Source organism: Temnothorax nylanderi, unplaced genomic scaffold, assembly GCF_030848795.1.
Source record: "Temnothorax nylanderi isolate EJ_2023f unplaced genomic scaffold, tnyl_v1.0 TNYL_tig0163_pilon, whole genome shotgun sequence".
In the NCBI taxonomy this organism is placed as follows: domain Eukaryota; kingdom Metazoa; phylum Arthropoda; class Insecta; order Hymenoptera; family Formicidae; genus Temnothorax; species Temnothorax nylanderi.
This window is the reverse complement of record NW_027249225.1, coordinates 308,327-322,736: the sequence shown is the minus strand read 5'-3', so window position 1 is coordinate 322,736 and position 14,410 is coordinate 308,327. Positions and strand designations below refer to the sequence as shown.

The 14,410-nt window shown below is 29.8% G+C and overlaps 1 protein-coding gene across 1 annotated transcript; it reads left to right on the top strand.

The window, feature by feature from the left end:
* The first annotated feature begins 5,429 nt into the window (after positions 1–5,429).
* LOC139777789 (aminopeptidase N-like) lies at positions 5,430–14,259 on the top strand. The gene is made up of 12 exons (XM_071715406.1): positions 5,430–5,577; positions 6,471–6,991; positions 7,466–7,924; positions 8,257–8,440; positions 9,134–9,287; positions 9,481–9,562; positions 9,893–10,263; positions 10,598–10,872; positions 11,680–11,870; positions 12,701–13,000; positions 13,085–13,154; positions 13,794–14,259. Exons 2-12 carry the CDS (start codon positions 6,498–6,500, stop codon positions 13,938–13,940), a joined length of 2,727 nt encoding a protein of 908 aa, XP_071571507.1. The 5' UTR covers positions 5,430–5,577; positions 6,471–6,497; the 3' UTR covers positions 13,941–14,259.
* The last annotated feature ends 151 nt before the right edge of the window (positions 14,260–14,410 follow it).

Here is a 14,410-nt window from a genome sequence, read left to right as displayed (position 1 = left end):
TAGCTTTGTGCAACTAAATCCGGCATTAAACGATTGCTCCTTAATTGCTCCTTATTGCTCCACCATTACTTTAGTGATTTATTGCATTTTTTATTGAAAAATTAACAAATTAATTATTTCACAATAGAGGGTCACAAGTGACAACGCCGCCACCTATCGGCCGCCTATCGTAACTATATGGTTCGGCAGCCAACGGTGGATATACGGCGTTCGGCAGAAATATGTTTTGGAGTAAAAATTTTAATTTTTACGTTTTTTGTAAATATTTTAAAAAATATTAATTTTAAAAGGGTAGCAGTATGGACAGAGAGAAGCCTTTATATCTTAGGAGTGTGAAATATTGAATTTCATATATTCAGAGAGTGAAAAATTAATATATTTATACCCTAGAAGTGTAAAAAATTTCGCATACTTTAAGAGTGAGAAAAATTAAAATTCATACTTTCAGAGTGTGAAAAATTAATATTATTTATACTTAAAAATGTATAAAATTAAAATTTATACCTTAGATATATGAAAAATTAAAATTCGTATGTTAGAAGTGTGAGAAATTGAAATTCGTGGGCTACACAAGTGTGAGAAATTAAAATATATACCTTAAAAGTGTGAAAAATTAAAGTTTATATGTATACCAAGAGCTAACATCAAAGTACCTAATCATATTCCCATTTATCTAACGCATCATATTCCTACCCACCCGTACTTATTAGTTTATGTAGTTCATTTGGTTTATATTAGTATTAATTAGACGCGACCGCGGCGCGCGCGCGCAGTTAGCCGAGATTAGAGAAGTTATTAAGTAAATTTAAGATTTAAGGTGTAAAATTGTAAAAGAGCGTTTAAAAGATTTTAAGTTGATTATCGCGATTAATTGTGATTGAAGACGTCACGAATTGGAGACGTCAACTTTTTGTCTCCGATAACATGCACATATGTGCAAGAAATGTTATCTTATACCTGCATGCACGTTGCACGTGCAGTTAAATTGGTGGTGTTGGACACCAACCTATATATATATATATATATATACCTTGTGTAGATTTTCTTCTTTCCTCTGGCCGGTTTGACCTCTTACCTTTTCCTGGTCAAATCCACTCTGGCGGCATAGCCAGAGGTAGAAAAGAGAAATATCCCTTTTATTGCCGGCTGATCATAGCCGGCAGATGAGCATAATGATTTTACGCTCTTAGTCACGATGCGCGAAACACGACCGCGAAGGGCCATTTTGGCCATTTATATAGCAATTAAATTAATGAATTACGGAATTACTAATAACGTCCAACATATATTTATCATCTTATACACTATAATTTACACGCGCGTGATAACATCTTCGATTAAGAATAAAAGAGATATTATAATTAATCAAAAGCTCTTAATTTTGAAAAATGCTCTCAATCAACCACGTATAATCCGAACAAATTCGATTTTTTTTCGCGAATGACAGGACTTTTACTTTAAATAAAATATAAGCATGTGTAGGCTTTCAATAACAATGCGAAGTAAATGAGTGAAAATTAATAAACGTGAAATGAGACAATCTGAAACAAGGCCCATATTTTTTATTTATCGATCGTTTCGAATATCGAATCTTATTTCAAAATTTATTCATCACTCACCGACCGATGCGCAACAGCGGAGTTATTCTGCCACGTCGCTACGATGGCTCTGTAACAAGCAAACATAAAATGCAAATTAGAGCAGGGCAGAAAAGAGACGCGACACTTAATTTTGCAAAAAAAGATTTACCTAACAGAACGGAAAAAAATACAAAACTTGATAAAATAAAACATCGTCTATGCGTATGAAATGCATGTACCTCTTTTCCATAGACCCATATGTATTTTAGAGTTCCACAATGGTGGCATGATTGGACGTACTGCTTTGGTTTGGCGGTAGCTAATAAAACTACTTGGGATAAAATGATGGAACTGTATCATCGAACATCTGATAAGAAACTTTGGAAAATATTGAGTTGCTCTGAAGATCCTGATATTATTATCAACTATTTGAATATTATAGCATATAATGCTGCGTTATTCAACGATAAGGAGCATGCTTTTATCTTCAATTTAATTCTTTAAAACCATGCACGTAACGATGTGATCCTTGAATATATTTTAGAACATTTTGATAAAATAAAACCCAAGTAATAACATTTCTCTTTAAATATATATATTCTATTTTCTTTAAATAAATTTATCGTATACATTAATTATATGAATATGTGATTTTGATCTTACAGATCATTTGCTGCAAGCCAAACGATAAAAAGTATCGTTTCTAATGTTTATTCTAACAAACAAATTTTCAAGGTAAATTTTATGATTTTACATTACTTATTGATTTTCGATTAATAATCCTTTAACTGTGACGCGCTTAAAATAAAAACCGTTCGTCGTACGTTGAATTATAGATTAATGCAACTTTATATAATAAAATTAATATTAATAATTAATTCTGTTTATATTTTTGAGCTGTACATTTATATCTTAAAGGAATACTATGTTGTAAAATTGAATAATACTAGCGTGTGGCTTGAAACATAAATTGAAATTTTATCATTTCGGAATTAATTATGAAAATATTACCGTGTTATAAATTGACAATTCAGTCTTAAATTTTAATACAAGTTTACATATTGTATATACAATATTCGCTCTGACATATATATATATGCCTTTTTTAACAATCAATTCTCGAGGAAACTTATATACATACATATACATATCTTTTGCAAATAGGAAACAATTTTTACGACATGCACATACTTCCACACAGCTAAAGGATTAAATGTATTTTTGTGTATACCATATATATTTATTGTTATTATTGTGTTAAAAGATATTATATTTTATGGAATCGCTGCATAAAAATAAGTTATTATTGATAAACATCTGCAATTAATTTGTTTCAGGTAAAAAAATTCGCAGAAACTAATCTCCATCAAGACACTTTGTCAGGCATTACAAAACTGTTAGAAAAGCATAAAAATCATCTTAAGGACGTTCTCCGGTCCTTATACTAGAGAAAATCGATTTTCTTTAGATTTTCTTGAAACTGTGAATATACGTTAATTTAGGTGTGCTTTATGCGTGGTATAGATTTCAGTACCTCTTCCGGTCTAAAAAATAAAGATACTGAGCCTCAAAGTTTCAACTTTTACTAATGAAAAGGTTTTCCAGGCCAAACGGTAAGAGATACGAGGTTGGCCAAGAGGACCAAAGTTGCTCCTCTCGTCGAGTTCTATAAGGAAAAAATGCCAAAACTAAAAAAAAATTAAATTGAAAAAAATTTTTTGAAACTTTGAGGATCAATATCTTTATTTTTTATACCGGAAGAGGTACTGAAATTTATACCACGCATAAAGCACACCTAAATTAACGTATATTCACAGTTTCAAGAAAATCTAAAGAAAATCGATTTTCTCTAGTATAAGGACCGGAGAACGTCCTTAAACAGTCCGTAGACATTTTCACAAAATATTTTGGAAAATATTAAACTCAAGTGACCAATTGATCTGATCAATCAAAAATATCAAATGTGATGCAAGACATATAATTATCAACATAATTTTTCAAATAATATTTTTATTTATTATTACCGTTTTGTAAATAATATTTTATTCATTTTTCATTATTTCTAATACTTTTTAATATTTTTATAATATTTAGTATTTCATTAATAGTCTGGAAGCTATTGATAAAATTATTTATGACATATTACTGTTGTGTAATTAACAAATAATTTATATAGTATTATAGATTTTATGTTGTTTAATATCCTTCGTAAAATATCTTTTATAAACGCACTAAACGTACTTTGGTTTATTACATTTAATATAGAGCAAATAAATTTTTTAAATTGAATATATAATACTTTGTAGACATTTATGTAATAGTATTATTTGCTAATAGAATACATAAATTTTAATATAAATTTTTATTATAATCGTTGATAGACTTTGAACAAAATTGTATTTCTGTTGAATCTTCAAAATTGAATATTGTTCATAACTTTTTTTATTAGCTTATACATTGCATATATTTTCGTCTATTTTAAATAAATTAATTTTTCGGAATATAATGTATCATGTATGAATATTTTGTATCACTTTTGTAGATTACTCATTTCAATCGCAATATTGAAAGATATTATGTATTTCTATCGTTGTTAAAGAACTTGACGAAGTATAATATATTATGAACACAGATTCCACATACGTATCGGATTCTTATTATTTTTCCCTGTGTATGCTTTACATTTATTTATTATAGTTAGCTAAAACTATTTTTATATTGTAAGTATAAATTAATACATATTCTGTTAACGTTGAAATATCGAAATAATCTGTTTCAAATCAAGCGCAAGAAATATGTTTACTTTTAAATAAGATTTTATATTATTTTTACGTATTATTATTATTTCTAAAAATCTTCGAACAATTTTTAATTTTTTATGTTATTTCTAAATATTTTTGTAACATTTCTCTTGTATTAATAATTCCAACTATTAGTACAATTTCGAATTCTTGTGATATATATATATGACACATAACTTACTGCCATCTGATTGGTAGTAAAGTATGCATGTGCTTTATAATTCTTACACTGCTGCGTCTCTTTAAATATTTTTATAACTTTGAAGCAAAATATACTGAATTTTAATATAAAATTGACAATTTATATAGTATAATTATAAACCCAATTATAAACAATTTATATAGTACAATTATATACCTTAGACTAAATTCAATTTCTCTTATTAATTTTATGTGAATTTCTGGAATCAAATGGCTATAATTTATACAATATATATATATATATTTTTTTTTTTCAAAAAATGTATTAAAGTTGTTTTAATTATTTCCAGTAGTTTATAACTCCAAGAACTCTATGTGTCTCGATGTTTGTTATCGAGAAAGAAAAATTCAAAATTTTGTAAGATACATCTTCTATATCGACATGGTCTTAGCAGTATTTAATGATAAAATGTCCTAACTGACTGACTGACTCATCAACGTCCGGCCCATATCCCTAAACCTAGAAACAAATTAAAATTGGGGGAATATATTCTTTTTATGACGTAACCACCCACTAAGAAACGATTTTAAGAAATTCGACCCCTATAAAGGAAGTGAAAAAAGGTAAAATGTGTGTTACCGTAGCGAAGCACGGTATCAAGCTAATGTATTATACAGGTATTATCTGACTGATTCAAAGAAGTGCAACTGACAAAAACGACTTCTCAATATTATAAACAAACACATATTTATGATCTATAATCTTCCTGTAGATACCTTTGTTCACAAGTATTCAAATAAATGTATAACGATGGTACGAGTCGAACAGTTCCGTATGTAACAGGCACTGTATTTACATGACATAAGTATCTATCAAAACATCAGAGATTGACATTGTAACCAGTATTCGGTGGTCTTTCGAGATGGTCGGATGGGTCGAACGGCAGTTACGCTGAACTATCCTTGATATTAACGGCTTTCGTGGCGATAGCGCATACCTAATTAATTGCTGCAAAGAACTTTATCTTAATCAGCATACAAGTGTAATATACAAAGTAAGTCAATAAGAGCAATAATAATTAATTAGGTATTATATTTTATTGAAAATATAAAGAAATATATAAAACGTAATTCAAAATAATTCCGACAGACAAAACTCGATAAAATTTAACTTTATTTCCTCGAGATTACTTATACTCATGGATTGTGATACATTTTTATTTTAAATATGTATTTTCTTAATCCAGTCGATATTTTGTTTCTTATCGTTGCTGCATAGTGAAAACTGGAAAACGAAAGATTTAATATACTTTCGAAACGATCTTAAAACACATAACGTTCCGAACGTAGAAAAAATGTTAAATTAAACAAAAGACGAGATTATTATTGTTATTGACAAATAAATAAAATTAACGGTCATACAATGGAAAATATTGATTATTTTTGTTCTTTAAAATAATTTTAATTATTTCTTATATATTTTCCTTTAGGTATATTTAAGGTACAGGAATGACAAGAGAAAGAAATTCTGCTATAACCGACAACTAAATAATTCAAATTCTACATATTATAACAATATGTATTTACGTTTCTTACTTCCGATGAATTATTCTATATAGTCAAATAAAAAATATACACACATCACTTTAGACGCATAAAATCCTTCTCGAAAACCAAATAAAACAATTTTTTCTTAATTCTAAAAGAATATAAGTATAACAGAATAAATTGATTGTGAGCACATCAAGATATATCCAACATTCTATAAAAAAATATTCATAATTTTCCGCGAAGTAGGTCTTATATATAATCTTCTTGATAAAAGTTGGAATTATCTCTTTCGTTTCCTTTTCTCCTCTGTTCCTTCGATTTTTGTATAAAAATTAATATTAAATTTCAATAACTTGTACCGCATTGTATTATCATTTGTTTTCTTTTTAACGAAAAGTTACAGAAACCTAAGACGAGTATTGACATGGAATTCCCAAAATTGTTATTACATATCGTCCTAATATTGGCCACAATCACGAACTTTTGTATCGCTTATGATGATGCAAAAGGTCCAAAATATATATATCGTTTACCCATCAACTCAATACCAGTTGATTATAACATCAGTCTGATTATTCCGGATCTCGAAAAAAGCAATACTTTTCACGGTGAAACCATTGTCACTGTCGACATTGTTCACGAATCGTTTTACATAAGCTTACACTCGCAAGGATTAGAAATAAATGAAACGGCGACAACGTTGACGAACAATACTATAGTCTATACACCGATGGCACATACTTATGACAATGAAACGAATATATTATCGCTACATTTCAAAATGCAATTGTATCGCGGTATTTACACCCTGAACATGAAGTTTGCTGGAAATTTTTCTCAGGCTGGTGTTCTAGGCAATGGTGGTTTTATAAAAATTCCGTATACATACGAGGAAAAAAACACCAAATATTACAGAACGTAAGTAAATATTGAAAATATTAAATATATACTTGTAACGTACGTACGTAAATGCTATTTGGTGTTACCTTATTTATTTGTTACGTTTACTTATTACCTTTTTTTATTTATTACTTTCACCGTTATCGACAACATATATAAAGCTCGGCGAAACAGCCAAAATGTGTATCCATTTTATTATTAAAACCGTTTTCTAGTATGTAAGTATATTTACAATAAAGTATTTGCAAAAAGTGCATAATGTAATGTTTACAAGAATATTTAACTTTGGCTTAAAATAAAACAGCATAGCAGAGTACAACATTTCTGTTTCTACTCTCAACAAAATAATAATTACATATAATATAATAAACATATAATATATAAACAATAACTAGTGTTTCTTAACTTCTCGTGTCCTACTCGCTATAACTGATAAGTTTGTACCATGAGTGGTATTTTTATCCTTATTTAAAAAATTGTTTAAAATCACAGGTTGGCCGCAACACACCTCATGCCGAATAAAGCCAGACGCATGTTTCCATGTTGGGACGAGCCAGCGATAAAAGCTTACTTCATGATCTCCGTGATGCATCATCGGAAATACACAGTATTGTCAAATTGGCCGATCCGAGAGCAGTACAAAGTAAAAAATGACATGATATGGACACACTTTGACCGTACTTTTACAATGTCCGCTTATCTCGTGGGAATTGTGATTGTATCTAATTTCGCTCACATTGAAAACAAGGACAAGTCCGTGTCGTCCGTGTCTGTGTGGTGCAAATCGTATTTGACATCGCAAGCAATATTCATGCATAGTATTGCCGGACAGATCACGCCGCTCTTGGAGGACTATACCAATAGAACCAAAGGGGTACCGAAAATAGATCACGTCATAGTACCAAATTATCCGCTCGCTGGCATGGGAGATTGGGGAATCATCATTTACGAGTAATATTCATAACTAAAGAGATTTACTAATATGTACATGAATAAAAAAAATTAATATTAAGCTATTAGAACTGAATGACTTCTACCAGGGTAGCATTCAAAATTTGATAATTAGAAACGATAAGGACACATGTGTATTTTATGGCTATTTAAATTTTATTTACATATTATCATTCTTAGGCTGTTTTAAAACAAATTAACGTATTTAATTGATGTGTATGTCACCTTTTCTTTCCATTATATATATATAAACACATTAAACTGCATGCTAACAATGAAAGAAAACTAGGCATAATCACATTTTGAATATTATGTTACGTTTTGTCTTTTAGCGAATCAGAAGTTGTCTACGATGATAGCAAGGATCCTACATTTCAGAGAAGGAAAGTAGCGTCGTTAGTAGCACATGAAATCGCACGTCAGTGGTTCGGCAATTTCATCACCCCATCTTGGTGGCCTGACCTGTGGTTAAGCGAGGGGTTTGCTGTGTTCTTCCAAGTGTATTTCCTCAATAAGGTTATTTAATATTACTAAAAAATGCAATGAATTGCTCATTACATAGAAAAGTTGGAAATACACTTTATTCTCTAAGATTAAAATAACATCCATTAAATATTTCTATATTCTCATAAAATGTATCAAGACAGAGCTAAATAACTAATGGCAATTCTTTAATTTAGAATTATAAAAAAGATTGTAACACTGTTCTTTCTGCGAATAACTAAAACGAAACATTTAATACTAATTTTTATTAAAATTCGAGAATATTATGTTCTCAGCACTTGTTTCCTCCCCAGCCCATATTAAAGATCTGCTATTTTTAGTCTCTTACGTTTCAACATTATTTTCATATTTGGCGATACAATAATTATTATTGTAATAGTTTTATTAGAATCTAAACGTATTTTATTTTTTGCATCCATCACAATAAATATTTAACAAGAAAATTTAATATCTAGAATTCTTATACCTTGATTTTATCTTTGTATTCAGTAATGTCCAATATCTTAAAAAATAATTAAAATATGATCTTCTCAAAAGAAATTATATACGTGAAACGGTTAACATTTGACATAAATAAATTACAATAAAAATTAATATAGCGAAGTTTTTAAAAGTGGCGGACAGGTAGGTTTGTATCCTTATAAATGCAAAATTTTCTTTGAATTTTTTTATTCAGCCATATCAAAGTATTGTTTTCTGTTATAGATATTTGAAGACTGGCGGTCAATGAACTTTTTCGTTACTGGGGCCATGCACGATTCTCTCCATCTAGATGATGGCTCATTGGATTCTGTTACATTGAACCTTAACGATACCTTGGATTATGACCGACTCTTTGGTGTTGAAGTTTATAAAAAAGGTAAAATTATGTAAATAAAATAAATAGCTTAATGCAGATAGCACGAAGAAAAAGGTGGAATCGAAAGTTGATAGACAACAAATTATCTTCTTGCGCAATACGTTCATATATGTCTTACAATTAATTTTATGTGCAAAATATGCTTTATAGGTATTACTAGTCAATATATTTTATGACGTGTATTTTATCGTAGCTCCAGCTATATTGCGCATGTTACATCATGCAGTGGGCGACGAGGTATTTCGAAAGGGTATCACCAAGTATTTCGCTACAAAGTAAGTATGTATGTATAATGTAGTCCATTACAGTTATCACATATAGTAACATTAAATATCATAAGTATAATGTTTCTTGCGTTTACGTTGGAAAATATAGTACATATCAGAAATATAAACTTATGGATTCAATATTCAATGCTATTCGATTAGAAGAGACCATACATTCCTTAATTATAATTTGACTAAGCTAGTTTTAAGTTATATTCTTAGTTTCCACATGTGTATTCATTAAATTGTACATTAATACTCACGTTTGATTATTCAATAGTAAATTTAAATACATACGACATATGTGCTATAGCTAATAACAATGTCATTTTTCTTTAGGCAAATGGCGGTCACTCCCGATGATTTCTGGAGCGCCATACAAAGTGCTAAAGACGAAGCTTCTTATGTCCCTTATATGCGAGATCAAAAATTCAGAATAAAAGAAGTGATGGATACGTGGATAGTCCAAAATCGTTATCCTGTGCTGAATGTAACGATGAATTACGAAACTGCTGAAGTGGCAATAACACAAAAATGTTTCCACGCAACTGAAGATATCAATAATAAATGGTGGATACCCATATCCTACACTTACCAGGACTTTCCGTATTTTTCCAATACGATGCCCAATAATTGGTTAAAACCAGATGAAACTCTTAGGGTGCAAATTATTACAAGAGGTTGGATTATCGTCAATCTACAACAAACTGGTATAAATCAATAAATTTTACGCTCTTTTGTATCTATCTTATTTGCTTTATCAACACGAAAGTTTTACATTATATTCAAGTTCTTAACATATTTTTTTATTAAAAAGAAGCTTCAAGATTTATATAATTATAATATTCTTCGATACATTGGTGAATTACATTGGTAATTCATTGGTGAAGTACATTGGTAATGTACATTTTTTTGTAACAATTTTAAGTTGTAAATTACATAAAATTGGTTTATTACAATGATGAAAATGTCAGTATTTGAAAATATACCTTGATAATTTCAAACAAGAAGATCTAATAATAAATTTAATGGATAATTCGACAGCATACTGTCGTGTCTATTACGATACCGCAATTATGGAAAGAATCATACGTTACTTGAACTCTGAGGAATACAAAAACATACACGTTCTCAATCGTGCTCAAATTATCGATGATGCATTTGCCTTTTTGCTCGAAGATCAACTAGATAGCTCCGTATTCATGAATCTTATAAACTACCTAAGACGAGAGAGAGATTATGTGGCATGGCGTCCAATGTTCCGAATATTAGGACGGAGTGAGAAGTACTTTTCACTACCAGAGAGTAAAGGTTTCAAGGTATGTAATAACATATTTTATAAAAATAAAAAAGATGTTTGTAGAGTTATATTTGGCTCTTTAATTTGTCCAATTATTTACACATTCTCCGTTTTGTAGAATAATTATCGTTTCGCAAATATTATATCAGTACAAAATTACCTTTTCAAAAAAGGTAAAAAAAGGCACCAGCACACGCAATGTATTTTGTAAATTCAAAAATTCAACCCAAGTGGTAGCTTTATTTCTCTTTAACAAAATTATATCACAATATTACGTTATTTAGCTCAACCTAAGTGATAAGTATAATTCCAAAAATCCAACCCAAGTGGTACTAATAACGTAATTTTGTGATATAATTTTGTTAAAAAGAAATCAAGCTACCACTTAGGTTAGATTTTTTATTTAATATACATCTACGGACTAAAGAGCATGACGATCATGTCGTGAGTCCGTTATATTCGTACAAATTGACGTACTGACTGCCGGAATACGGTAAATTTTACGTCAATTTGTAGTTACCTATTTAGTACGTGAAAACGAGCAGCATACCTATATACTATGCATACCTAAAAGTAAATTCTGTCGCGATCGGTTTTATAATCGCACAATGGTAGGAATAAATGTGTTAATTAACATTAATACAAATGAACATAAGAGAAAGTGGGAAGCAAGCTCGCCGACGATTTTTACGATAGTGAATGTTTTAACAAAGCATTATATATAACAAATATGTATATATGTATATTAATCACGTCACTTCGCATGTAGCAACAAACCAATATAAACCAACAAACCAACAATTCAATATTATCTCATGATTTCTAGTCACACATGGTAGGAATCTTTGATAAGCTTCTTGAGCATGTGGGATACGAAGAAAATCCTGATGATGACTATATCACAAAGATGCTAAGGCTAGATGCCACGCACTGGGCATGTACCGTCGGTCACGCGGAATGCAAGAGAAGAGCCGCCGTTAAATTAAGCGAACATCTCGCGGATCCTGATACTCACAAGTAACTCTTTTTTGATCACGATTATCTCATAATTTATATTTGTGCGTGTGTGTTGCGTATGCGCACGCACGTATGCATATATGAATGTAATCGATTCCTTTTATTTCTTCAAGTCGTCGAAATCAGACATTCTCTTTATTGTTTTTTCTTAATTTCCATTCTTGTTCTAATGCATAGAATAAATATGCGAAACAAGTAAAAATATATGTATATAATAACAAGCGACGTTATCTCTCTCTCTCTCTCTCTCTCTCTCTCTCTCTCTCTCTCTCTCTCTCTCTCTCCTCTCTCTCTCTCTCTCTCTCTCTCTCTCTCTCTCTCTCTCTCTCTCTCTCTCTCTCTCTCTCTCTCTCTCTCTCTCTCTCTCTCTCTCTCTCTCTCTCTCTCTCTCTCTCTCTCTCTCTCTCTCTCTCTCTCTCTCTCTCTCTCTCTCTCTCTCTCTCTCTCTCTCTCTCTCACTCTCTCTCTCTCTCTCTCTCTCACTCTCTCTCTCTCTCTCTCTCTCTCTCTCTCTCTCCCCCCCCTCTCTCTCTCTCTCTCTCTCCCCCCCCCTCTCTCTCTCTCTCTCTCTCCCCCCCCCTCCCCTCTCTCTCTCTCTCTCTCTCGATGGATTCATCTTTAATTTATTTAATCATTCACTGTGTTCACACGTAGTGTTATGGTCACGTGGCAAATATAATGTGACAGAACAGCGCACGACAGAAACTTAATTTTGCAGAATAAGAGTTACCTAACAAAACGGACAGAAACACAAAACTTGATAAAACAAAACGTCAGCTATGCATATGAAATGCATTTACCTCTTTTCCATAGACACATATGTATTTTAGAGTTCCACAATGGTGGCATGATTGGACGTACTGCTTTGGTTTGGCGGTAGCTAATAAGACTACTTGGGATAAAATGATGGAACTATATCAGCGAACATCTGATAACAAACTTTTGAAAAACTTGAATTGTGCTGAAAATCCTGATATCATTATCAGCTATTTGAATATTATAACATATAATACTACATTATTTAACCATGAGCAGCATGCATTGATCTTCAATTTAATTCTTGAAAACCATGCACGCAACGATTTGGTCCTTGACTACATATTAGCAAATTTTGATTTTATATATCCCAGGTAATACATTTTTCTTTACAAATATACATTCTATTTTTAAAATAAATGTATCTTATACATAAATATGTTATTTTGTTCTTACAGATTATTTTCTACAAGTCTAACGATAAAAAATATCATTTCGAATGTTTTCTCTAACGAACAAATGTCCAAGGTAGATTTTATAATACTAGATTCATACTTATTGATTTTCTATTGATAATCCTTTAACTGTAGCGCGCTTAAATGAAACGTTTATCGTGCGTGAAATTACAGATTAATGCAATTATAGATTAATGCAATTTTACATAATTAAATTAATATTTATAGTTAATTCCGTTCATATTTTTGGGCTATATATTTGTATCTTATAAAGCTATGTTTAAAACTGAGTAATACTAGCGCGTGGTTTAAAACGTAAACTGAATTTTTGTAAAGTGGTAATTAATTCTTAGAATTAATTATTATGAATTGACATATATATATATATATATATATATATATGTCAATTCATAATAAGGTAATACTCTTAGAATTAATCAATGGCATATATATATATATATATATATATGCCATTTTTAATTAATAATGTATTTTCGAGAACGTTTATATACATATATATATATCTTCTGCAAATAGACAATTTCTTACGACACATATACTTCCGCAGCTAAGGGATTAAATATATTTATATGCATACCATGTATTGTTATTGTCTATGTTAAATAAAAAATTATATTTTAAGGAATGGCTGCATAAAAATAAATTACTACATATTATTGATAAACATCTTTAACATCTTAATCTGTTTCAGGTGAAAAAATTTGCAGAAACTTTTTTTCATCAAGATCCAAACGCTTTGTCAAACTATAAAATTATAAATCTGATAGAAAATCGTAAAAATAATCTTAAAGAGTCCGTAGATATTTTTACAAAGCGATTTGGAAAAAATCAAACTTAAGTGACCAATTGATGTGATCAATCAAAAATATCAAATGTGATGCAAGACATACAATTACCTACATAATTTTTTAAACAATATTATTTTTATTTATTATTACCTTTCTGTAAATAATTTTTTAATCATTTTTAATTATTTCTAATATTTTTTAATATTTTTATAATACTTAGTATTTTATTAATAGTCTGGAAGCTATTGATAAAATTTTCTGTGACATATTGCTGTTCTGTAATTAAATATATTTATATGTCATATTATTGTTATATTGTTATAATATGACATATTACTGTTCTGTAATTAAAAAATAATTTATATAGTATTAGACTTGATGCTGTTTGATATCCTTCGTAAAATATCTTTTATAAACGCACTTTAGTTTTATTACATTTGATATAGAGCTTATGCGGATGAAATTTTTAAATTAAATATATAATAATTAGTAGACATTATGTAATAATATCGTTTACTAA